The 25,725-nt window shown below is 39.3% G+C and overlaps 1 protein-coding gene across 1 annotated transcript; it reads right to left on the reverse strand.

Moving 5' to 3' along the window:
• Window positions 1-24,312: 24,312 nt before the first annotated feature.
• Window positions 24,313-25,248, reverse strand: LOC145043397 (zinc finger protein ZAT10-like). The gene has a single exon (XM_078992034.1). The coding sequence runs from the start codon at window positions 25,168-25,170 to the stop codon at window positions 24,460-24,462; it is 711 nt and encodes a 236-aa protein (XP_078848160.1). The 5' UTR covers window positions 25,171-25,248; the 3' UTR covers window positions 24,313-24,459.
• Window positions 25,249-25,725: the final 477 nt, after the last annotated feature.

Consider the following 25,725-nt stretch of genomic DNA (forward strand, 5'->3'; position numbering starts at 1 on the left):
TGGGATGTTTAGACAAAGGGACTAAAACCCTAATGGTCCTAATGAACCTTAATAGATCAAAAGACTTAGCTATTATTCATATTAGGCTAAGATGGGGTTGGAAACCCTAATTAGGGTTTAGAAAACCCTAATATTGGATTTATGGGCCTTAGACTTATCAGGACCCACTTTTGGGCCATTGAAATGGGAGTTGTGTATAAAGCCCAATCACACCATATGATTTATTTAGAAGCGTTATGGAATTAATGGATTAAGTCCTTAATGGGTGAAGTAAGAAACACTTGACCCTAGTTGTCATCTTTTGTGAAACTCTAATTTTGGGAATTTAATCGGGACCTGCACTTGAATCGTTCACTAAACTTACTATATTAATTAATAATCATTTGCAATCAACCTAAAGCAATATTAGACTTGATGGATTAAGTCCTTAATGGGTTAAGTAGGAATAATAACCCTAATCATCATCATCTCATGTAGGAAACCATAATTTTTAATTGGGCGTTGAGTTGGGGCTTTGTATTGGGCTTTGGTAATTAGGTTATTAATGGGCCATCCATGAACAAGCAAATTGACTAGAATAATTTAATTGGCTTTAGGTTAAGTCCCATATAAGGGTTTATGCCTAATTTGGAAAATTGGGCTGTAGATAGGCCGTAGTTTGGGCCTTGATGATTATATGATATTGGGCCATTGGAAATGCCAAATGTTTGGACTGGACTAAGTAGTTGGGCCTTTAGTTATGACCATGTAAAGGTTTAGGCCCAATTTGGAAAATTGGGCCATATGTTGGGCTTTGGCCCATTACATGACTTTTGGGCCTTTGGAATGAGAGTTGGACCTTGGGCTTCGAACCCAATTATTAATTGGGTGTTGTTTGATGCTGGTAGTTCGGGAATTTGTCAACCAGCAGCTGGAGTTTCATGTGTGGGACTTCAGCAATTCCAGGGAAGTTATCCTGACTATATTTATAGGTTCTAAGGCACCAAGGCCGACCCTTTATGGATTGTATTCGGTTATGGAATGATATGTTATTGATTACATCCTGGTAGTTAGGATGTTGATATGCTTATGCGTAGTGACCTGGTTAGGTCATTGTCCTGGTTATAAGATGATGCTATGTTAGTGACCGGTTATGTCTATATCCCGTTTATTGGGATGTTGCTATGATTAGTGATCTGTTAGATCGGGTTGACTGTTATATGATATGAGCTAGTGTATGATATTTATGTGCGCATGTTTGTTTTATTGAGGGTTGGGTTGAGGCAGTCTTGCTTTGTGCTAAGGCCAAGATACCCAGTGAGCGGTCTGGATAGGCTGTAGGCTCTGCGAGGCACCCAAGTCATGCCGCAGGCTCGGGAGCAGTCCAAATAGGCTGTAGGCCCTGCGAGGCGGTCCAGTCAGGCTGAAGGGTCATTATGCATGCAGTTTTGTATTTATAATATGATATCGTTATATTTGTATGGCGTTGGTAATTTCGGGAAACTCACTAAGTTTCGGGCTTAGAATTTTTGATTATGTTTTAGGTACTTCTGATGATAGAGTGAAGGTGAAAGCGTGATCGTTCCTCATATCTCATAATTTTATGATTTAATTCGGGGGATATGTAACACCGTAAATTTTCAAACAAATTTTTCGTTTAAAAATCATATAATTCTCGTATCACGTTTCACGAAAATCACACTTAATTTATTTACAAAACGTAACTCTATATTTATTTAATAATAACCCAGGATTCTCAAATCATAACTATTTCTCTGGTGTGATCAACCGAGCCGGTGCCTTCCCGCGATTCTGAGGAAAACTTTAAACACATAACGCATAACACGGTAAGCACAAAGCTTAGTGAGTTCCCCAAAATACCACACACATATCTCATCAGCCAATCGAGGCTATATCACTGTAAGACCCTCCGATCAATGTGTCTCAGTAGGACCCTCCAGTCCCACGGTTCGCTGGACCATCTGGTCTGGTCTGTAAAGCTCCGCATAGCGTAAATCACAAAGACATAATGTATAACATACAACATAAGGCAAAATAATACAATACTCAATGTAAACACATAATAGCCTCCATTAACACCAAAGTACCACTATAGGTAAACTATAGTGAGAAGACTCACCTCAGACAACGAACAACCCATATAACATTGTTGCTGCAGACCAGCCTGTAATCTTTGCGCCAAAACCACAATTAACCCATTTAGAAACTAAGTCATGACTCTCAGTCATTAACTCTAAAAGAAGACCACTAACCAGCCCATTAAAGCATAAACCCCATTGGGCCCACCAAGGCCCAATAATAAATGGGCTCACCCAAGGCCCACTCACAAAACTAAATGGCAAGCACAACACAAGGGCCCAAGGCAAAATTATAATATTTCTCTACTCATAGTCTCTAATTCACAAGCCTAAAAATTCATACCCAACACTCACAGCCCATGATAAGACCCAGCTCAAAAGCCCACAGTGAAGTTACACGTGGCGTACCTCTCTTGATATGCTCAGCGTACTCACGCATGCATGAAACTGATCGGGGACACCAACCCAGTACGTGAGGCGTCCTGGAACTTACGTTGGGCGAATGCCTAGTTTTTCTCTAGTCCATTATCTTGGTCTTAACCCATTAAGACCTTCACGCATTTCTCAGATCTGGACTTCCAATCATCTCTTACTCCATAAAGTTAGTGACTTTAAGCCTTTGCATGGCTGATAAGGTCACAAACACATAAAACTCTTATTCTCTTAACTCAAAATGCTCAAATGTCATGCATGGGTTGATTCTCACTTTCAATACCTCATTTTTATGGATCCTCTCCACTAGAAACACTTAAAAGGACAGACATTAAGCTCTAGAGTGCAACAACTCATAAACCCACAAGCTTTGGGACGAAAAGCCCTAGAATGGACCATATCATGCACAAAACAAAAAGGATGAGAAAGCTTTGAGCTTTATACCTCCAAATGGTGCTCCAACCATAGAAAAGCTCAGATCCAAATCCTGGACTCCAACTCTATTCTCTTCCATGCTCCTTCTTCACTCCAAAAATCCCACAATAACACTTATAAACTCACAATGGTCGCACACAAGTTCAAGAACGAGGATTAGGGTTTAGGAGGGTTTATTGACTGAGGATGGTGGCCAAGAATGAGGCCATCTTATTCTTTGTATAGGGACACTCCTCTCAATTAGGGTTTTCTTCTGTGCCTAGTACGCCCAACATACCCTCTGGTATGCCCAGTTTACTAGGTGGCCCAGCTTAAAAGTCATGTGCATGAGTACGTTAAGTTTACACACATGTACACCAAGCGTACTCCGCTGTCATCATTTTCAACTAAAGGACTTATCTTGCCAAATCATCAAACAACCATCGCTTCCTCTATATAACCCCGATTCATATGAACCTAAAACCCACGGATAGGTGACGAGATGCCCTAAGCTCCTAGCAACTTGTAACAACCCCGAGACTCCCTCATGCCTGGTTTGCAGCCCACGAACCCTAATCATGGATGATCTAAAACATGATGTTAGAATTCTCCCCCACTTGAATTAGATTTCGCCCTCGAAATCGCTCCTTATCAACATATAAATCGAACCGATAACCCGAAAAGCACCACCGAAAGGACTTCATATCATACAAAAATCTCTTCCAAAGATACCTGATCCCAAAAATAACTCTCGACCCCAAGGAAGGGCAAACCCATCTGCTGCTGTGGTACTCGATCAGACTGTTTCTGAACTTGAAAACTTAAGTGGTCTGTCTCCCTACCTGTCACACCCCGAAAATCAAAGGCGGAAACATTTCCGGGGTGGACTCCACGTTGTGTATCAAATCCAATGTACATAGTAATCACAGTAAACAACCATTACATTACATATATACGAAAGTTTACATTTGTTTCAAAAGTAAAGTTATACAAGATATACATAAGCATCATATTAACAAAAGTTGAGACAAGTCTTCTGAGCACTCCATCTTCACCAAAAGATATCACTGGGTACCTGTCTAACTTGGACCTGAGAATACAAGCAGATTGAAAATCAGCATAAAGCTGGTGAGTTCATAAGCGGTTTTGTTTTATGAATATGTATCGGTTTCCTTTAGTTTTCCGAAAAGGTTTGTTATCCAAGAAAATCCCATATTTTCTTATGTAAAGTTAGTTTAGTTATCATTTGTTACCAATTCGATTACGTATTGTATTTTACCCCAGGAAAATCCCATATTTTCCTAATTGTAAGACCAGTTGTATATCACAAAGTATAGTTTAATACACAAAACTATATATTGAAAATCTTGGGATCACTATCCCGAAAGAGATATAAGATAGTTCGACACATATGAAAATACAGATTTAAGATCATGGGACTACCATCCAGGACTAGACACGAGATAATTTGATATATATGGAAATATAGATTAAAAACCATGGGATCACTATCCCGGACAAGATATAGATTTAGACCATGGGATTATCATCCCATACTTGATATAGATCGAAATCATGGGATTTCTATCCCGAAATATATATAGATTGAAAACCATGGGATCACTATCCCGGACAAGATATAGGTGTAAACCATGGGACTACTATCCCATAATAGTTATAGATTCAAAACCATGGGATTACCATCCCGTATAAGATATAGTTAAAAATCATGGGGCAAACATCCCGAATTAGATATGAAATACCATAATATACATGAATTGTAGATAGAAAGTAGTTTGATAACCTTGAGACTAACATCTCGAACTAATTACAAGATAGTTTGATATACTAAGAAATATATTTGAAAACCATAGGATCACTATCCCGGACTAGATACAAAATAGTTTGATAAAACCATGGGATCACTATCCCGAACGAGATATAGATTCTAAAACCCAAGCTGTGAATAAACTTATATTAATACATGTTGTCAGTCGGGTAACCATGCTAATATGACAACGAGACCTCCTTGACACTTGTCAGACGTCGAATGATATCCAGAAATTTGTCACCCCAGGCGTGCCCGCCTAACTGTAGCTAGCAGTTAAGGTGTGGGATTGTCAGTCCCGAATAGATCTATTCACAAATTCCTCGCTCTCCCTCCAGGAGACTCTGGTTACACTTTCGGGGAGGATTTACTGATCATCCATAAAGGGTAGTGACTATCTCACAAACTAGTACTAAACAATTCACAGGGTTCTCATACGATATCAACATACAGAAGATTATGAAACGTAATACACCGAATATAGATACATACAATGAAACTATCTGACAATACATTCAAATGATACGGAGATAAACTAAATCAGACATAGTTTATCTAATAACTTTATATAGATATCAGTACATGATAAAACGAATAGTAAAGAACCCCCAAATTATTCCCATAATAATTTGACTAGTTTGGTTATTTTCTTAACTAAAATACATTTAGTTGTAATTGATAAATCTTTCCTTATGCTCAACATAATACATAAGGAGTAAAAGAGTTTATAAGTTTGTTAGATATTATTTGAAACATATCAATGTTAAGATTTGAAAACAGTTATAGTTTGCTTGTATTCCCCCCTGAAAACATTGAAAAACACGGAAAAGGGCGTAGGGGTATAAACTCACCGGACGAGATATGTGACAGTTTGGATGCTAAGAGTTGATTCGGGGCTTGTAAACACACGAGGTTCCTAAGTATAATGTAAAGATACACATTTGTATCTAATTAGGACTTAGATTGATTATTTGATAGGGACAATTGTTTCTAGTCGCGAAAACACTCTGATACAAGTGTTTGGAGGGACCCGGGGGACATTTAGGGACACATATAGTTAGGATATTGAATTTGGACTTCAAAGGAACACTCCTTAGGGAGTTTACGGCCACAAGAACCTCTGCCCATGAGTTTACGGCCGTAAACTAATGGTGGGGTGAGATATGGCACAAAATGGCTTGTAACACTTAAAGACATTTTTCTAGGTTTGGATTTAAAGGCTTGGAATGGATTTAAATCATCAAAATGACATATTTATGGGAGTTTACGGCCTAGCATAGGCTCCTGGCCGTAAACTCCTTAATACTCTTGAAAATGGTGTTAAATGATGCTAAAACAAATCACATGTGATTGGAAAAATTGTTTCAAGGCTCTACATACATTTTCTTGATGTTTTGAAGATATTTTTGGAGTTTACGGCCTATGAGACCCCTCTCATGGCCGTAAACTCTCTTAGAGAGTATTTCCATGTGTTTTAAAGCCAAAAACTAGTTTGTATGGACTTCTAAAATTCATTCCAAGGCTTTAGGGGTGTTATAGGGGCTTTTTGACACTTTAAAATGAATTTATACCATATTTTAAGGAGTTCACGGCCCAAGCTTTTGCCTTGACCGTAAACTCACAATAACCCCTCAAAATGTATGTTTTAAGTGTCCAAACGCTAAAACCAATACTCTATAATTCATATCTAAGCCTTATTAGTGATTTGGAAGGGTTTAAGGTCAAGAAACCCTATAAACATGAGTTTACGGCCCAAGCTTGTGCCTTCGCTGTAAACTCCTTCAAATCCATTAAAATCCATGATTAAAATGTTATAAGTCCAATTCATGAAGCCATTAAGCCATATTTAAAGTCCAAATGTGTTTAGGAAAGGTTTTAGGGCTTAAAAACCCCTTAACTATGAGTTTACGGGCTAAGCTTAATCCGTGGCCGTAAACTCACATTCAAGGCATTAAATCATGATTAAATCCCTAATTTGGTAGCCAAATATGCTATAGATTAAGGTTAGGAAGGTACCTTAGGGATTTGAGGCCTTAAAATTGAGTTTTGGACTCTTAAACTTTGGATTTTAGGAGAGAGGTTAGAGAGAGAGTAGAGAGAGGAAGAAAAAGCTTCAAATGGGTGCTTAAACACGTTTATATAGGTCCTAAAACTTGGACACGGTGAAATTCTACCCGATACCGACATTAAACGAGGCTTTAGGTCGCACCCGATTAAGTTTCCGTCACCCGGTGGGGACTTTTCTAAAACTTATGAAATAAATATTTTGGGTTAATTTCATGAATTCCAAAGGGGTTTGGACACTCATTAAATTATAATAAACATATAAGTGTAAATAATTTAACCCAAAGTGAAAACGGAACGAATTTGGTAACGGCGAATTTTTCGGGTAGAACGGGTTTTGGCGATGGACAACTTTGGGTTGTTACACTGCCAGACTACCCTCGCAAAATATCATGCTAATATCCCATCGATTAATAGAATCTAAGAACACTCTACCAACTCTGATTCTCTAATCGATCCCGGTTGAACTCAAGAGGAACGGAAAGGTCATGATATTTGCATACTTAGCTATATTTTTAGTATAGATTTATATAATTTATTAGCTAACTATTTACATTTTATGGACAAAAGGTACTTAGTAATGTTCAAATTTTATTTTTAGTCTAGAAGGGAAGCTCGAAAGCAAAAGGAAGCAGGAGTTACAGTCGGAAGCTCGGGAATGGAAGAAAGAAGAAAGATGCCTAATTCTGAAGCTACTCGGCGAGTAGGGACGACTACTCAACGAGTACATACGAAGGTTCGCGAAGATATGCGTGAAGTCCTCGCCGCATACGGATTCAACGAATTAACTTGACGATTCGGTAGGTTACTCGACGAGTAGCCCTTGTTTTCACATATCTACAAATAGCAGCCAAAAATCCGAATGAGGTCTCTTTCTGGCTTTTGGAGAACTTACTTGGCGACTAAGGAACTTGCTGAAGATCAAAAGGACATGTGAAGAACCCTAATCCTTTAATCTCAAAAGGAATAAGTCAATCTAATTAGTTTTTCTATCTTACTTTTGCATAAAATGATGTTAAGGTTTCTTAGTTTCGTTTTTAGGACTTTACATATTGAAATCATGAACTAAATTAGTTAGTTTATATTTAAGGAAAACGAATTTGCTCCTATGGTTTGATACACTCTTTTTATTATTTGTTAATTGGTGATTTTGTTAAATTAAGCTTGTTAAAGACCGTTATGCATTAACCATAACTATTTTATGTTAATTGCTAAGTAATTAAGGTGCATGAATATCTCTTGATTGCTTATCTCATATAATTCTATGTGAACACATTGTTATATGCCTAGGAATAATGAATATGAAACTAGGATTAACTAGAGAATGTGTAAATTAATGTGTGAGCTTGATTTATACACCATCAACAAGAGGTTAACTGAATCACCACTTCAGTTAGTTAATTACAAGTCTTATTTAATCCGAATAATTGAACTAGGAGGTTTATTAGGTTAATCACTTGATCACTGCTTAAATTAATCTATTTTATAAGGATTGGTAATAACGAATGTGAACCTAATCACCATAATCAGTAACCAATAACAAATAATCTATTACATTTACATAAAAATGAACCATAGGAATAAATGAGTTGAGCCTAAACAAAAACCCTTTTGATCATTGAATTTAGTTGTTTTTACGTGTTATCAGCTACTAGATGAGTAGTTAAGTTTTAGTTAAAGTTTCTAGTCTTGTAAAACTAAAGAAAACCCTATTTTCATTACTTCTCTTTTAGATAATATTAGTTATTAATTTTCCATTCCCTGAGTTCGATAGCCTACCTATTTAGCCATACCACAATTGACAGGTCTACTGCCTTCGTGTGTTAATTTTATAATTAAAAGTAGGTTTAAAACTAGTTGAGTTTACACACATCAGGTCATAACCGACTAAGGACCCACCGCCTAAACAACTATCAGAACTTATCGGAAACAATAAATCCCAAAAATATGACCTCAAAAATAAGAAAAGACCATGCTCACTTGGAAGTATCCTCTGACATCTATAGACATAAACCCCAACCTCCTCTCAAATTTCCCCTTAAATACTAAGCACTAGGTCAGCTCCCGACCCAATATATAAACCTCCAAAGGTTACCCATTGCAAACTAAAACGTCTCACCGACTTCATTCTCACGATAACTATCTCGTCTCATCGTGACACACAAGTCACGAAGTTTGTTTTACCCTAAGCAAATGCTACAACTCATCTGAAATCATCTCACTTCTGAACACTATCATCTACCACCCACTGGTTCCATTTATCTTGCGAGTATTTTTATACCAACGAAACTGACCCACTCCGGTCTAAAAAATTAGATGAAGATCAATACCCCTCAAAATGAAACTCATCTACAAATCTGAAACCTCATCTCGCCTACTCAACACACGAACGAATCCAGACTCAAGCTCGAGATTCTGATTCAACAGTAGAATTGGAACCAGTTAATTCCAATCTAGTACTGAACTCGTGACCCAAGATTCACGAGTCTAAGCACATACCATCTCCCCAATTCCTTCCCATTACGAAAATCCCTACTCAACCTGGAATATAACAATTCCCAACTAACACGGAGACCCCCGTCTTCCCCCCCCCCCCCCCCCCCCCGGGTTCGGCAACCAGGCTCCCGAATACTTAAACGGTAAGGCTACGCAAGCCTAAGAACTCCTCTGCGTGATACTCTGACAAATGAATACTACATCCCTCGGCAGAACAATATTCACTCTTATTGACTGCTGAGTGCTACAGTCTCCCCCGTAGTCTTGCAATACTCTCTCACTGACTATTGAATACCACGGCTCCCTGCAGTATCTCAACCCTCTCCCGCTACTCAGTGAATACTACGACTCCCCGTAGCATCACAACACATACTCTTTCTAATTAGTGAGTACTACGGCTCCCCGTAGTATCACGAGACTCTCTTTCGCTGACTCATGGATGCAACGGCTCCCTGTAGTCTTACAATACTCTCTCGCTCGCTAACTCACCATGGGTTCACTCCACGGTTTCTCCTGATAATCCTAAGCAAATACTTCCACCCGAATCCACTTGCTTTCTTATCACCCCATAACCTCGTTGTCATACATCACTACACTAAGTTGACCAACTCATGGTCCGCAGCTCAACATAGATAGGTGCTTACACCCACCCAGCTTATGCACCACCACTCCTGATATAAGTCCATGAAGGCAAGGCATTTGACTCATCACAGATACACCCTTAGACATTCTCATTCTGCTGACTAGTTAACTGATGGGTTCCCACGGGAACAAAATCACTCGGTGCGCTACTCGCCATATCACAACTTGAGTCCTATGGTGACCAAAATTTAGACATCATACTCGGGTACCTCGCTACACCATCAACGTGTCTCATGCAGACTTGCCTTTACCACTGATCCTTCACTTACACATCTCGAAACCTTGAAATACTCCCATCTCCTAAATTGAAGCATGGAGTAATCATCAATGACAGAATCATGAAATTCCAAAGCTCTACTGATCCTTCACTTACACTCTACCTCATCCACCAATAACCCAGGTCTCAAGTGTCCGCACCGCAGATCTCCATAACTAGTTCCCAAACCGCACTTGAACGAATCGTTGATCTCCCCAATTGACTACCCAGTTCTCCCCCACTCAAGGTTCGAACCATCACTAGTGGGCATACCAACAATTTATTCCATAGACTGTTCCACTAGGTACATCACACTTGACTCATAGAACATACCATGTAAACAATCAATGATCTTCCCGATTGAAACCAAGTAACTCCAAATATCTCAAAACTCAGACAAAAACCTCAAAATCCTCCCAAATCGACTGCCTCGAGTCATCTCAAAATCTCAGACTGATATTCCGCCGGACACCTCAACTATTCCAAAAATCCTGACCCTTAGTCCGGAAATAATGCACTATCACGCACCACGTCTCTGACTCCTCGACCCACCTCCCAATACGAAAATCATCATCAAAGCACAGAACCTCATTCTCACAACTGATACACAACACAACAATGAGGGCCACCGCCCTGATATATTCCTCTTAACCACCTGAAATTGTTGCTAAAAAGCATGCGACACTCATAAAGGCACCTTCCTTGGTCTCTTCCATCTCAGCCTTCACTGATGACTCCTTGGTACCAGAAATACCTCACAACAGACAAACTACCCACATACTCTGATGAAAATGTCACCACCAATGCTACTCCACAGGGTTTTTCCTCCAAACTCTGAAATCGGAAACTCGATATCTCATTCTCTTCTCCCAGAAAATGGTAACAACGCAACTCTTTCCACAGAAGGTGACCTCTCATCCATCAGCTGATGGCTCGACTCAGACCTTGATCCTCCAATAAGCATCATATCTACTCATCCGTGAGCCTTGCGACTCCTACTAACATCTCACCAATAAAATTCCTCAGGAACGAACTCGATTTCCCTTTTTTCATGTATACTCCATTAAGACTTGCTCGACATGCCCCTCTGGCCTCACACTCTATCACCTGATCTCAGACTAGTCAACCACCATGGGACAACTGGTAAAACTAGAAGCACCAACCATCACAAATCATGGACTTGAACCATGGGATCACCTCTCGGTCTACTACGAATCAGGGTACCCGAACCATGTTATTTCCTTTCACTCTTCCACAAATCATGGTACTCGAACCATGTTATCTCTCTTCTCAATATGCTACTTAGAACCTCTAGAATTCTCCCTGTTTCGAGTACGGGTCGTCTGCTTTCATTAGTACAGGCCCATACTACCTTCCACATCTACTTATACTTTCCACACAGATCGTCCCAGATTTCCTAAGTAGTTGCTCAACTTTCCCGATCACCAATCCCGCTACATACGTTCGCCCTATAGCGAATACTCTCCTCTATTAGCGTACTCATTTGACTCAGTCACTTCTCCACAATCAGTTGCTGAAGAATTTCTCATGATGCCAACCACCTACCTCCTGAATATCGTCTAATTCACTTAGTATTTGACTCCCATCATCAATAATTCCACAAAGCACGAAGCAAGCAACATTCAGGCATCGAATAACCTCCACCAGGACATAAAACCACTCAAGATTACAACTTTATTTTCTCTACTCACTCTTAGGAGGTGTCACTGAACTCTAGTAACCCTATTCCACATGGGTATCTAACTACTCTCTCAATAGGCTCCTCCACTATTCATCTAGGTATCTGTGACATCCCTAAAATCACGGCCAGAAAGGACCAGTTTTGTTTATACTTTTTTTAAAAATCAGAGTATTTTTTTTTAAATAAAAGAGTTGCGGAATTTTCCTAAAACAATTTATTATAATGATTTATCAAAAGCATTTCCACAGAAATGTATTTCATTAAAAGACTTGGGATGTCATGTTTGATACGGATCAATAGCATAAACAATATAATATAACCCTTACTACACTATTTCATATCTACAGGCCTATATCCGTAATCCTTCATCCAAAACATCACATCTATGCTCGAGCGCCACTACCTATAATACATGACTCTGAGTGGGTCAGGCTTGGGAGCCTGGTGAGCACATAGGGTTTTCAACCCACAATAAATAAGTTTATTAATTTCATCAATCAACAATAACCCGATTACCCGTTCCCGGGATCCTCACTTTACGTACCTAAACACTTATCATAAAGGACCTAGCCTAAGGATCATCATTGGGATGGACACTACAGCTATGGAGATTCCTCAGTAGTAAATGTCCTTAAGGCAACCATGTGGGGGGTGGAGTACACCGGTGAACACATCGTTACAAACACCTACAGGTTGCGAGCCAGCTAGTGTTCCACCGGAATGTCTAGAAGGGTCCATGGTCGTCATCCATACTCCGCTAGATTACAGAATTAGCAACATCAATATCGAGGCCTCTCATCATTTTATCACACATCACCTATTACATCTACCCATGTTTTACCCCAACATTTTTGTAGATATAAAATACATATATAGTTTAAATCATTGAAAACATGTATAAAAACGTTCATCCATCATAGACAGCAAGTATTCAGATAATATGCACACATAGAACGTATTTTATATAAAATACTTCATATCTATGTGTAAACTGATAGTAACTATGCACTCACCTGAGTAGGTGGTGACTCGGTGCTTGGACAACACTTCGTTACTCTTAACACAATTTTCCTTTGGCAAAACCTAGTATCATTACCACTAGGGTATAGTCTAATATTCACCAAGACTAATTAATAGTCTAGCTATTATTAATATTATATAAGCGTTAAACGATACTTATATAACCCATAATAATAGCCCAAGTACTTATTATAAGGTCCTAATAACATTACTATATTAAAACATAAGCTAAACTAAAGATAGGTTAGGCGTAGCTCACTTACAACAGGTTTTTCTCAAAACCGGGCTTCACTGGAGCAGCGTTTCCGAGTCGAAAGGCTCTTTTCTCAGGACTCCAGGAGCATCGGAGCTTCCTTCGGATGCTAGGGGGTTTACTTAGACTTTAGGGGGGCTTAGGGAGCTTAGAGAGAGAGTGTAGAGAGAGAAAGAAGGTTTGAGAGGTGTGAAGAAGTGGCAAGACCCGACACCTCTATTTATAGTGAAATTTCTGATGGACTCGCCGAGTTTTGGCCAAAATCTCACCGATTTGGTGCATGTGGGAGCCTTCTGGTGGTGCCACGTGTCCAATTCTGGTGGTGCCACGTCACCCAATATCGCGTATTAACCTCCCGATTTAGAAAAATCATAACTCTCACCTACGAGCTCCGTTTTAGACGTTATTTATTCCCACATGTAAGTAAAATCAAGGTCTATAATTTCCATTTAGACTCCATAGGTTAATTCTCGACCGATCTTAAATTTCATATTAGGAGGAGATTAGACTGCCAAATGACCGCGAATAATTCGTAGCTCCTTCATACGGACTCCGTTTTCGTCTGTATTTTTACCGTTGATTTCCTATTAATGAGATCATCAACTCTCATTTAGGTCGCGTAAGCCAAAAACCGCATGAACTAAAATTCGAGTTTCGAGCTGTACACTACTAAGCCGAAACATTGAAAAATCATAACTTCCTCATACGAAGTCAGATTTAGGCGTTCTTTTTATGGATTTTCTCGGTTTAACATACACTAAGATTTTGGTTTAGATCACTAAGTCTAAAAGGTATTCTATCAGAAATTCACTTTTTACACTTCCTGGAGCCGTGCCGGTTTCGTCGCAAAACATCGACGGGTCATAACTTCTTCGTTATAACTCGGATTTCGGTGTTCTTTATATCTCCAAAATCCTTGTTTCGACCAATACAACTTTATATAACGATATCGGACTTGCATCACACTTTAATTTTTATGCTCATTTTATCCTTTATTTATTATACATTTATAAATAAGTAATAAGCACATAAATACACATAATTCACAAAATACTCAAATATTTCATATTTATTACCTCAAAAAGAGTTACAATAGATGAACTAGACTATTGCATTGTCTAAAATGCTTAGCCCTGAAACCCGGGCATTACAATTCTCTCCCGCTTAGGATGATTCCGTCCTGGAATCATGCATCAGCAAACAAATGTGGATAGCGACTCATCATGTCACTCTCTGTTTCCCAAGTGAGATTCAGCCCATTCGAATGTTTCCATCGGACTAGCACAAAGTCTACCATCTTGCATCGTAACTTCTTAGTCTTACAGTCAACAATTGTCTCAGGCTGTTCGATTAGCCTCTTATTCTCATCCATTCTTAACTCCGAGATTGGAATTATATCGGGAACTTCTCCTGTGAATTTCCTCAAAAAACACACATGGAAAATGTTGTGAACACCGTCTATTTCTTCAGGTAATTCCAGCTTGTAAGCTTGGTTGGTAGTCTTCTGAAGAACTTTAAACAGTCCAATAAACCTTGGACTCAGCTTTCCTCGTTTCCCGAATCCCATAAGTCCCTTCCACGGCAAGACTTTAAACAAAACCGAATCCCCAACTTTGAAGGTCATTGGTCGTCTTTTCTTGTCAGCATAGCTCTTCTGATGATCCTAAGCTGCTAACATTCTTTCACTTATCACCTTTAACTTTTCAGCAGTCTCATGGACTATCTCGGGGCCCATAAACTGCTTTTCTCTAGCTTTAAGCCAATAAGATAGCGTAGGACACTTTTATCCGTAAAATGCTTGATAGGGTGCCATCTTGATGCTCGAGTGGAAACTGTTGTTGTAGGAAAATTCTACCAGAGGTAAGTGCTCATCCCAGTTCCCCTGGAACTCGAGGGTACATGCTCTCAGCATATCTTCCATTATCTGAATCGTTCTTTTGCTCTGACCATCAGTCTGCGGATGGTAAGTTGTACTCAAACACAACTTCGTACCAAACTCCTCCTATAGACTTCTCCAGAACCTTGACGTGAAACGACTATCACGATCTGACACAATTTTTAGAGGAACACCGTGAAGTCTTACAATTTCTTTCAATTAAGCATTTGCGTGCTTATCCATAGACCACTTCTCGTTAGCTACTATGAAGTGTGCACTGTTGGTGAAACGATCCATGACCACCTAAATCATGTTGTTTCCTTTCTTCGTCCTAGACATTTTAGTCACAAAATCCATGGTGATGTCTTCCCATTTACCCATGGTACTGGTAAAGGTTCTAAACTCCCATATGGTTTCTGATGCTTTGCCTTAACTCTCGCACAGGTCACACACTCGGCCACAAACTTCGCAACATCGAGCTTCATCGTCGGCCACCAGTAGTAGGGTTTTAAGTCCCTATACATTTTATACTACCGGGATGAATCGAGTACATGGTCTTGTGAGCCTCTTCCAATATAAGATCTCTTATTCCTCCCGTTTTAGGTAGCCAAATTTGATCTTCGAATACCTTTAGTCCTTGACTGTTTGTACTGAAGACTAACGTTTTGCCCAAACGTTCTTCCTTTCGGTTATTCTCTGAAGCTTCTTCTTGATCTTTTCTGATACTTTCCACAATCATCGAGACAACTTCTATTCTCAACGCTCTTGGCCTTTTCCTTTCAAGATTGACTTTCCGACTGAGAGCATCAGCCACAACAGTTTCTTTACTTGGTGGTAAAGTATCTCACAATTGTAGTCCTTGAGTAGTTCTAGCCAGTGTTGTTGCCTCATGTTCAAATCCTTCTGATTAAAGAGATACCGGAGACTCTTATGATCAGTGAACAACTTGCACTTCGTGTCGTAGAGGTAATGCCTCCATATCATTAAAGAAAATACTACCGCCGCCAACTCCAAATCATGAGTGGGGTAGTTCTTTTCATGCTCTTTCAATTGTCGAGATGCGTATGCTATCAACTTTTCTCCTTGGGTCAGAACACAACCCAACCCGACTCTAGATGCATCACTATAGACCGCGAAGTCTTCAACTATATCGAGTAGAGAAAGAATCGGTGCTTCACATAACTTCTTCTTTAACTTATCGAATGCTTCTTCATGTTTCTCCCTCCACGTATAAGTATCTCCTTTGTGGGTTAAAGCTGGTAATGGAGCAGCTATCAAAGAAAAGCCTTGGATAAATCATCGGTAATATCCGGCTAATCCCAGAAAGCTTCGAATCTCTGTGGGAGTTTTTGGTTGTTCCCATTTCATTACAGCTTCGATCTTTGCGGGGTCAACCAATATCCCTTCTTGTTTAACCACATGACCCAAGAACTGGACTTTTCGTATCCAAAAGTTGCATTTAGAGAACTTAGCATAAAGCTTCTCCTTCTTCAGTACTTCTTAGACTTCTTACAGGTGTCTACCATGCTCCTCCTGACTTCTTGAGTAAATCAGGATATCATCGATGAATACTATCATAGATTTATCGAGGAATGGGTTGCAAACCTGTTCATCAAATCCATGAATGTTGTAGGAGCATTGGTTAGTCCAAATGACATAACTAAGAACTCATAGTGTCCATATCTAGTTCTGAATCCAGTCTTCTCAATATCCTGCTCTCTCACCTTCATCTGATGATATTCCGAACTAAGATCGATCTTGGAAAAGTAGCTCAAACCTTGCAGCTGATCGAATAGGTCATCAATCCTTCGAAATGGATATTTGTTCTTCACCATTGCCTTGTTCAGCTCTCGGTAGTCTATACACATCCTCATGCTTCCATCTTTCTTTTTCACGAATAACATCGGAGCTCCCCAGGGTGATGAAATTGGTCTAATGAAATCGTTGTCCAATAATTCCTGAAGTTACATCATAAGCTCCTTCATCTCCATCCGTGCTAATTGGTATGGTGCTTTCGCTATCGGCGTCGTTCGTAGTAACAAGTCTATCCGAAACTCCACTTGTCTATCAGGTGGCAATCCGGGAAGATCTTCAGGAAAGACTTTCGAATAATCACACACGATCGGTATATTCTGCACCTCCTTCTTTTCCTTTTTAGCATCAATAACAAATGCTAAATATGATGCACATCCTTTGGACAAACATTTTCTGGCTTTCATCAGGGAGATGATTCCCGAATTTAGTCTTCGTTTGTCCCCGTACACCTTAAACGATTCTTTTCCAGGTGGGTTTACCCTTACTATAGTTTTCCTGCACATAATTTCAGCATCGTTGGCGCTAAGCTAATCCATACCCAAAACAATATCAAAACCGTTCAACTATATGGGTAACAGATCCTCGTGGAATTTTTTTCCTTTTAGGTCGATGACGATGTTCTTAATACAATTATTAATAGGTACGAATTTGCCACTGGAAACTTCTATAATCAGGGTATTATCAAGTTTTTCTACAAGCAATGCTAATTTCCCACCAAATTTATGTGATTCAAATGAGTAGTTTGCTCCCGAATCAAATAGTATGTTAGCAGGTACACCATTTATAAGAAAGGTACCTGAGGCGACGTTTGCTGCCTCCTTTGCAGCCTCAAGCATCATCTGGTAGGCTCTTGCCTTCAGCTTTGGTGGAATGTTGGGTCTTCTTGCCTCCTTCTTCCTTGGGCAGTCCTTCAAAACGTGCCCTTCTTCATTACACCCATAACAGGCCTTCTAGGTGAGGGGGCATTCATTGGCATAGTGCCCAGGCTTTCCGCATTAGAAAAATGTGACCCCTCCATCACACTTCCCAGAGTGCTTCTTCATGCACTTGTCACACCACTTTGCTTCTGATCCTTCTCCTCTCGAACCAGACTTCGAGAATCTACCCTTCTTATTGGACTTCGAGGATCCATCCTTGTTTTTCCTCTCCAGGCCATCCCTTTGCTCACTTTGAGTCCCTACTTGACTCACTTGGTGGCTGTAGTTCCCTTCCTCAGATTGCTCGGGGATTGGATTGGTCGGATCAACGTGTATGGTAGGTTTGTCCCTATTTTCGTGGAACATCTGTCTCATTTCCTCCCTTTCTTCAGCTAGCATAGCCCGAATCATGGCTTGAACTCCAGCCATGGTGACTGGCTCAGGTGCAACTTCTACTACAACAGGAATTTGTTGAATCACTGGGGGTTGATTCCTATTCCCATTCACATTCCCAGCTCCACTGTGGGTTCTTGTCATTTTGATCTATACACCGAATAAGGTGAATTAAATATTTATTTAGGATAGACATTCAAATCATACTTATCACTCCAAAAGATTTATGTGCTAGTTCTAATATCGTACTCGTACGTTTTAGAATCCTAAACACATAAGGTTTCCAGATCCGGTCGGCAACAGACCATAGATCCGAACAAATAACATCTTATCAGGCACAAAGCATTTAGCACATAAAAGCATTTTAGGCATAATTCCTAAAATAAGCTAGTGCTCACATCTCACAATCATCGCTTAGCATTCTAAGTTTAAGTCTAGAAATCCTACAAATTCCTAGTTTGCTTAAACTAATGCTCTGATACCAGATACCAACTGTGACATCCCCAAAATCACGGCCAAAAAAGACCGGTTTTGTTTATACTTTGTTTAAAAATCATAGTATTTTTTTAAATAAAAGAGTTGCGGAATTTGTCCCAAAAAGATTTATGATAATGATTTATCAAAAGCATTTCCATAGAAATGTATTTCATTAAAAGACTTGGGATGTCATGTTTGATACAGATCAAAAGCATAAATAATACAATATAAGTCTTACTACATTATTTGATATCTACAGGCCTATATACGTAATCCCTCATCCAAAACATCACATCTATGCTTGAAAGCCACTACCTTTAATACATGAAATTGAGTGGGTCAGGCTTAGGAGCCTGGTTAGCACATAGGGTTTTCAACCCACAATAAATAAGTTTATTAATTTCATCAATCAACAATAACCCGATTACCCGTTCCCGTTATCCTCACTTTATGTCCCTAAACACCAATCATAAGGGACCTAGCCTAAGGATCATCATCGGGAAGGACACTATTGCTAAGGGGATTCCTCAGCAACAAATGTCCTTATGGGAACCATGTCGGGGATGGACTACACTGGTGAACACATCGTTCACAAACACCTACAAGTTGCGAGCTGGCTAGTGTTCCACTGGACTGTCTAGAAGGGTCCGTGGTCGTCATCCATACTCCGCTAGATGATAGAATCAACAACATCAACATCAAGGCCTCTCATCATTTTATCACACATCACCTATTACATCTACCCATGTTTTACCCCAACGTTTCTGTAGATATAAAATACATATGTAGTTTAAATCATTGAAAACATGTATAAAAACGTTCATCCAGCATAGATAACAAGTATTCAGATAATATGCACACATAGCACGTATTTTATATAAAATACTATATATATAAATATATATATATATATATATATATATATATATATATATATATATCTGTGTGTGTGTGTGTATGTGTGTGTATGCAGAAAGTAACTATGCACTCACCTGAGTAGGTGGTGACTCGGCGCTTGGACAACACTTTGTTACTCTTAACACAATTTTCCTTCGGCAAAACCTAGTATCATTACCACTAGGGTTTAGTTTAATATTCACCGAGACTAATTAATAGTCTAGTTATTATTACTATTATATAAGAATTAAACGATACATATATAACCCATAATAATAGCCCATGTACTTATTATAAGGTCCTAATAACATTACTATATTAAAACATAAGCTAAACTAAAGATAGGTTAGGCGTAGCTCACTTACAATGGGGTTTTCTCAAAACCAGGCTTCGCTGGAGCAGCGTTTCCGAGCCAAAAGGCTATTTTCTCAGGAATCCGGGAGCCTCGGGGCTTCCTTCAGATGCTAGGGGGTTTACCTAGACTTTAGGGGGCTTAGGGAGCTTAGAGAGAGAGAGAGAGAGAGAGAGAGTGTGTGTAGAGAGAGAAAGAAGGTTTGAGAGGTGTGAAGAAATGGCAAGACCCGACACCTCTATTTATAGTGAAATTTCTGATGGAATTGCTGAGTTTTGGCCAAAAAGTCGCCGATTTGGTGCACGTGGGAGCCTTCCGGTGGTGCCACGTGTCCAATTCTGGTGGTGCCACATCACCAAATATCGCGTATCAGCCTCCCGACTTAGAAAAACCATAACTCTCGCATACGAGATCTGTTTTCGTTCTTTATATCTACGCATACGTAAAATCAAGATCTATAACTTTCATTTAGACTTTATCAGCTAATTCTTGACCGATCTTAAATTTAACAGTAGGAGGATATTAGACTACTAAATGACCGTGAAGAATTTGTAACTCCTTCATACGGAATCCGTTTTCATATGTCTTTTTACCGTTGAGTTCCTATTAATGAGATCTTCAACTTTCATTTAGGTTGCGTAAGCCAAAAACCAATCGAACTAAAATTCGAGTTTCGGGCTGTACATTGTTAAGCCGAAACTTTGAAAATCATAACTTCCTCATATGAAATCAGATTTGGGCGTTCTTTTTATGGATTTTCTCGGTTTAACATACTCTACAACTTTGGTTTAGATCACTAAGTTGAAAAAGTCTGCTATAATAAGTTCACTTTTTACGCTTCCCGGTGTTGTGCTGATTCCGTCGCAAAACTTCGACGGGTCATAACTTCTTCGTTATAACTCGGATTTTGGTGTTCTTTATATCCCCGATATCCTTGTTTTGACCACTACAACTTTATGTAAAGATATAAGACTTATCTCACACTTTAATTTTCATGCTCATTTTTATCTTTTATTTATTATACATTTATAAATAAGTAATAAGCACATAAATACACATAATTCACATAATACTCAAATATTTCATCTTTATTACCTAAAAAAGAGTTACAATAGTTGACCTAGACTATTACATTATCTAAAATGCTCAGCCCTGAAACCCAGAACACATAACACAAAACACGGTAAGCACATCATAGATAGAAAACTTCCAAGCCCTCTCTCTCTAAAAGATTCCTGTTGGATACTCTTACTCCGCACATACTCAAAGCACATCATAGATAGAAAAATTCCAAGGCTAAGGCATCAAGAATAAGGCAACTCTAGCTCTAAGATATGAAATGCCTAGCCTATTTTCTAGCATGCATCACTAATATCTCAATAATAACACACAACAAAAACAAGTAAGGGTATTTTGGGAAATCACCATTCGAGATCTGGCTGATTGTACACACTGCTTCTTCTGGTTTTTCCTCTTAGAAACCCTTGCTCGTTTAAGAAAAATCATTTCTTTTGAAAATCTTTCTCAATTCCCCAGTTTCAGTCTAGATATACCTGAAGGTGCATCCGAATCTCTCAAACAAAGGCTCTAATAACAACTTGTAACACCGTTTCAGTCTAGATATACCTGAAGGTGCATCCGAATCCCTCAAACAAAGGCTCTAATAACAACTTGTGACACCGTAAATTTTCAAACAAAATTTTCATTTAAAAATCACATAATTCTCATATCACGTTTCACAAAAATCCCATTTAATTTATTTACAAAACACAACTCTATATTTATTTAATAAAAACCTAGGATCCTCAAATCATAACTCCTTATCTGGTATGTACAATCGAGCCGGTGCCTTCCCGTAATTTTTTTGCAGAACCTGGAACACATAACACAGAACACGGTAAGCACGAAGCTTACTGAGTTCCCCAAAATACCACACACACAGCTTATCGGCTACTCGAGGCTATATAACTGTAAGACCCTCCGGTCAATGTGTCTTAGTGGGACCCTCTAATCCCACAGTTCGTTGGACCCTCTAGTCAGGTCTGTAAAGCTCCGCATAGCATAAACCACAAAGACATAATGCATAGCATACATCATAAGGCATGATAATATAATACTCAATGTAAACACATAAGAACCTCCAGTCACACATAAGTACCACTCTAGGTAAAGTATAGTGAGAAGACTCACCTCGGATGATGAACAACCCCTATAACCCTGCTGCTATGCACCGCCCTCTAATCTCTTAGCCAAAACCACAATTAACCAATTTAGAAACTATGTCCAGACTCTTACTCATTAGGTCTAAAGGAAGACCGCTAGCCAGCCCATTAAAATCTTAAAACCCATTGGGACCACCAAGGCCCAATTATAAATGGGCTCACCTAAGGCCTACTCTCAAAACTAAATGGAAAGCCCAATACAAGGGCCCAAGGCAAAATTATAATATTTCTCTGCTCATAGTCTCTAATTCACAAGCCTAAAGATTTAGGCCCAATCCTCACAACCCATAATAAGATCCAGCCTAAAAGCTCACAGTGAAGTTACACAGGGCGTACCTTTCTTGGTACGCTCAGCGTACTCACGCATGCATGAAACTGATCGAGGACACCAAGCCAGTACGCGGGGCGTACTGGAACTTACGTTGGGCGTATGCCCAATTTTGCTTTAGTCCATTCTATTAGTCTTAACCTGTTAAGACCTTCACACATTTCTCAGATCTGGACTCCCTATCATCTCTTACTCCATAAAGTTAGTGACTTTAAGCCTTTGCATGGCTGATAAGGTCACAAACACATAAAACTCTTATTCTCTTAACTCAAAATGCTAAAATCTCATGCATGGGATGGTTCACACATTCAAGACCTCATTTTTATGGATCCTCTCCAGTAGAAACACTTAAAAGGACAAACATTAAGCTGTAGAGTGCAACAACTCATAAAGTCACAAGCTTTGGGACCAAAAGCCCTAAAATGGACCATATCATGCACAAAACAAAAATGATGGGAAAGCTTTGAGCTTTATACCTCCAAATGATGCTCCTACCATAGAAAAGTTCAGATCCAAAGCCTGGACTCCAACTCTATTCTTTTCCATGCTCCTTCTTCACTCCAAAAATCCCACAATAACACTTATAAGCTCACAATGGTCGCACACAAGTTCAAGAACGAAGATCAGGGTTTAGGAGAGTTTATTCACTGAGGATGGTGGCCAAAAATGAGGTCATCTTATTCTTTATATAGGGACACTCCTCTCAATTAGGGTTTTCTTCTGTACCTAGTACGCAAGCATACTAGGTGGCTCTGCTTAAAAGTCACGCGCATAAGTATGCTAAGCGTACACACACGTACACCCAACGTACTCCGCTGTCATCATTTTCAACTAAAAGACTTATCTTGCCAAATCATCAAACTGCCATCACTTCCTCGATATAACCCCGATTCCGACGAACCTCAAACCCACGGATAGGTGATATGATGCCCTAAGCTCCTAGCAACTCGTCACAACCCCGAGACTCCCTCATGCCCGGTTTGCAGCCCACAAACCTTAATCACGGACGATCTGAAACAGGATGTTAAAGGATACTCTAATATTTAATCTATTTTGAAAACAAACTGTAATAATTTAATGGCTTTAAATGTTTTAAATTGGTTTGAATTTTTGGGATGTTACAATAATATACCATTAATGCTTTTAGGAAACTTTTATTGGCATATTTTATTTTTGTGAAATTAATAAGTTGGTATATTACTAACAAAAAATATAAAATGTCACTAAAACTAGTAAAGTGCCATAAAAAAACATAAATTAGTGGAACAAAAACTAAATGCTATTAAAAACGTGTAACACTAAATGACAATTTGTTTGTTGTGCTACCAAGGGTAAGCCGATTTTCAATGGAAACAAAACCGAGTAGCAAAGCAAAAGCCATGAAGCCGAACGAAACGGAAACACTTAAACCCATTTTTTTAACGACAAACTTTATTAAGGAAGACCCCAACTAGAAAGTGACTAGAAGGGAAACCAACAAACAACAGACAACATAAGAGTTATAAAGCACAATTTCAAGTACAATTTCAGATACAACGAAATGGAAATGCACTACGATGTTGGCTAACTGGTTCCAATTAGCGAACACCGTAGCACATTAGCCACCATAAAAGCCGATTAGCCGCAGCTGGAAACTAACCATTGTTCCTAACCCCTGTGCTGATTTAATATTTATAATAATTTGTTTCGTGTCTAACTGCGAATTTGTTTGTCATTATAGGCCTACAAACAGTTCAACAGTTCCACTTGATATAAATTAACATCATTAATTAACTTTCATTAAGATAAGTCAAATAATGAGAACGGATCAAAACCAAATCATCTACCGAACGTTAATCTGCAAATTCATATAACAAAATTTAATTTAATTCAAAATCAACTCACCCAGCAGCAAAGACTGCTTCTGTTTACATAACTAGAATAAAAAAATATAATATATAATATCATACAAAGAATTGAAGTGTAATCCAACACCCACAATCGGTGTGTTTAGTAATCTAATAGTATACAGCCATCTGGAGCTTCGCCTGAGTGGACAACCGAGATTTTTTTGCAGGGTGAGGGCTTTCCACCTCCTCATCGGCATATTCTGAGAAACTATTTTCCGGCAAGGCCGGTAAATTCAAGTCAAAACCGCGTTGACTATGAGAGGAAGAGGTGACGCCGGTGCTGACGTGTCCACCGCCAACCGTACCTTCGTAGTGACACCTCTTATGCCCACCCAACGCTTGTCCGGTGGAGAAACACCGGTGGCAGATAGAACATTCGTGATTCCTCCCACTACCGCTAGTTGATGCAGTAGTTGAGGTGGTTATGACGGAGGAGTGTTGTTCCATGACGTCACCTCCACCGGCGTTGTTCTTCCTGTGACTAGCTTTATGGCCACCGAGAGCCTGATAACTACCAAAACCCTTGTCACACACGTTACACTTGTAACTAGTTTTCGAATCCTGTACATGACTCCTTTTCTCAGGTGGATCGACTGTAATTCTCCGGCGAATTGGTTGAGGAGTAGAATCAGACCCACGAGCAAGAAGCATGAGACATAGAGCGAGGTACTCTTCCTCAGTAGGCGGGTGATCAGTTCGGGGACGTTTGGATCGTTTTCCTTTAGTCCATGACTCCAAATGGCGAAGATGATTGAAGGAATCCTGACGGAATAAAGGAGCAGGTCCGTGAGTTGGAGAATTCAGAGCTTCAAGCGCCATTAGAGAGATGAAGAATGTTACAGAGAAACGAGAGAGAGAGAGAGATAGAGGTGTGAATTGAGTGAAGAGAATTTTGGGGGTATTATAAAGGGGTGAGGGGTGGGAGGGAAGTTGCGTGAGGAGTGTAGAGGTTTGAGTGCCAAATGGAGTGAAGTCGGTTATGAATGTTCGCGTGTTGTTGTGGAGAGTTGTGTGCGTGTAACAATTAAGAAACGACTGGCCACCCAACTATCTCATAATTGATAATTAATTACAAGGGTTTGCCACCGGATCGATTATGTTCAGTCGCTTTATGTAATATTGCATATATATCATTAAAGTCAACAACTTGGAGGTTTAGCCAAATCACATGTGAAAGGGTATTTGTTTTTATAATATTCATCTTAGCCTACTACCCATTCACAGGTCAACACCATATCATATAATTTTACCATTTAATTTATTTAACTATAAATCCATATAATGCAAAATTATAATATATATCCACTAGATATTTCCACTCATTTGCCATTTGACTAAACCATACAATATAGATGCTTTAAAGATCAAGGAGAT

The sequence above is a fragment of the Lactuca saligna genome, chromosome 4 (genome assembly GCF_052625555.1).
Source record: "Lactuca saligna cultivar CGN05327 chromosome 4, ASM5262555v1, whole genome shotgun sequence".
NCBI lineage: Eukaryota > Viridiplantae > Streptophyta > Magnoliopsida > Asterales > Asteraceae > Lactuca > Lactuca saligna.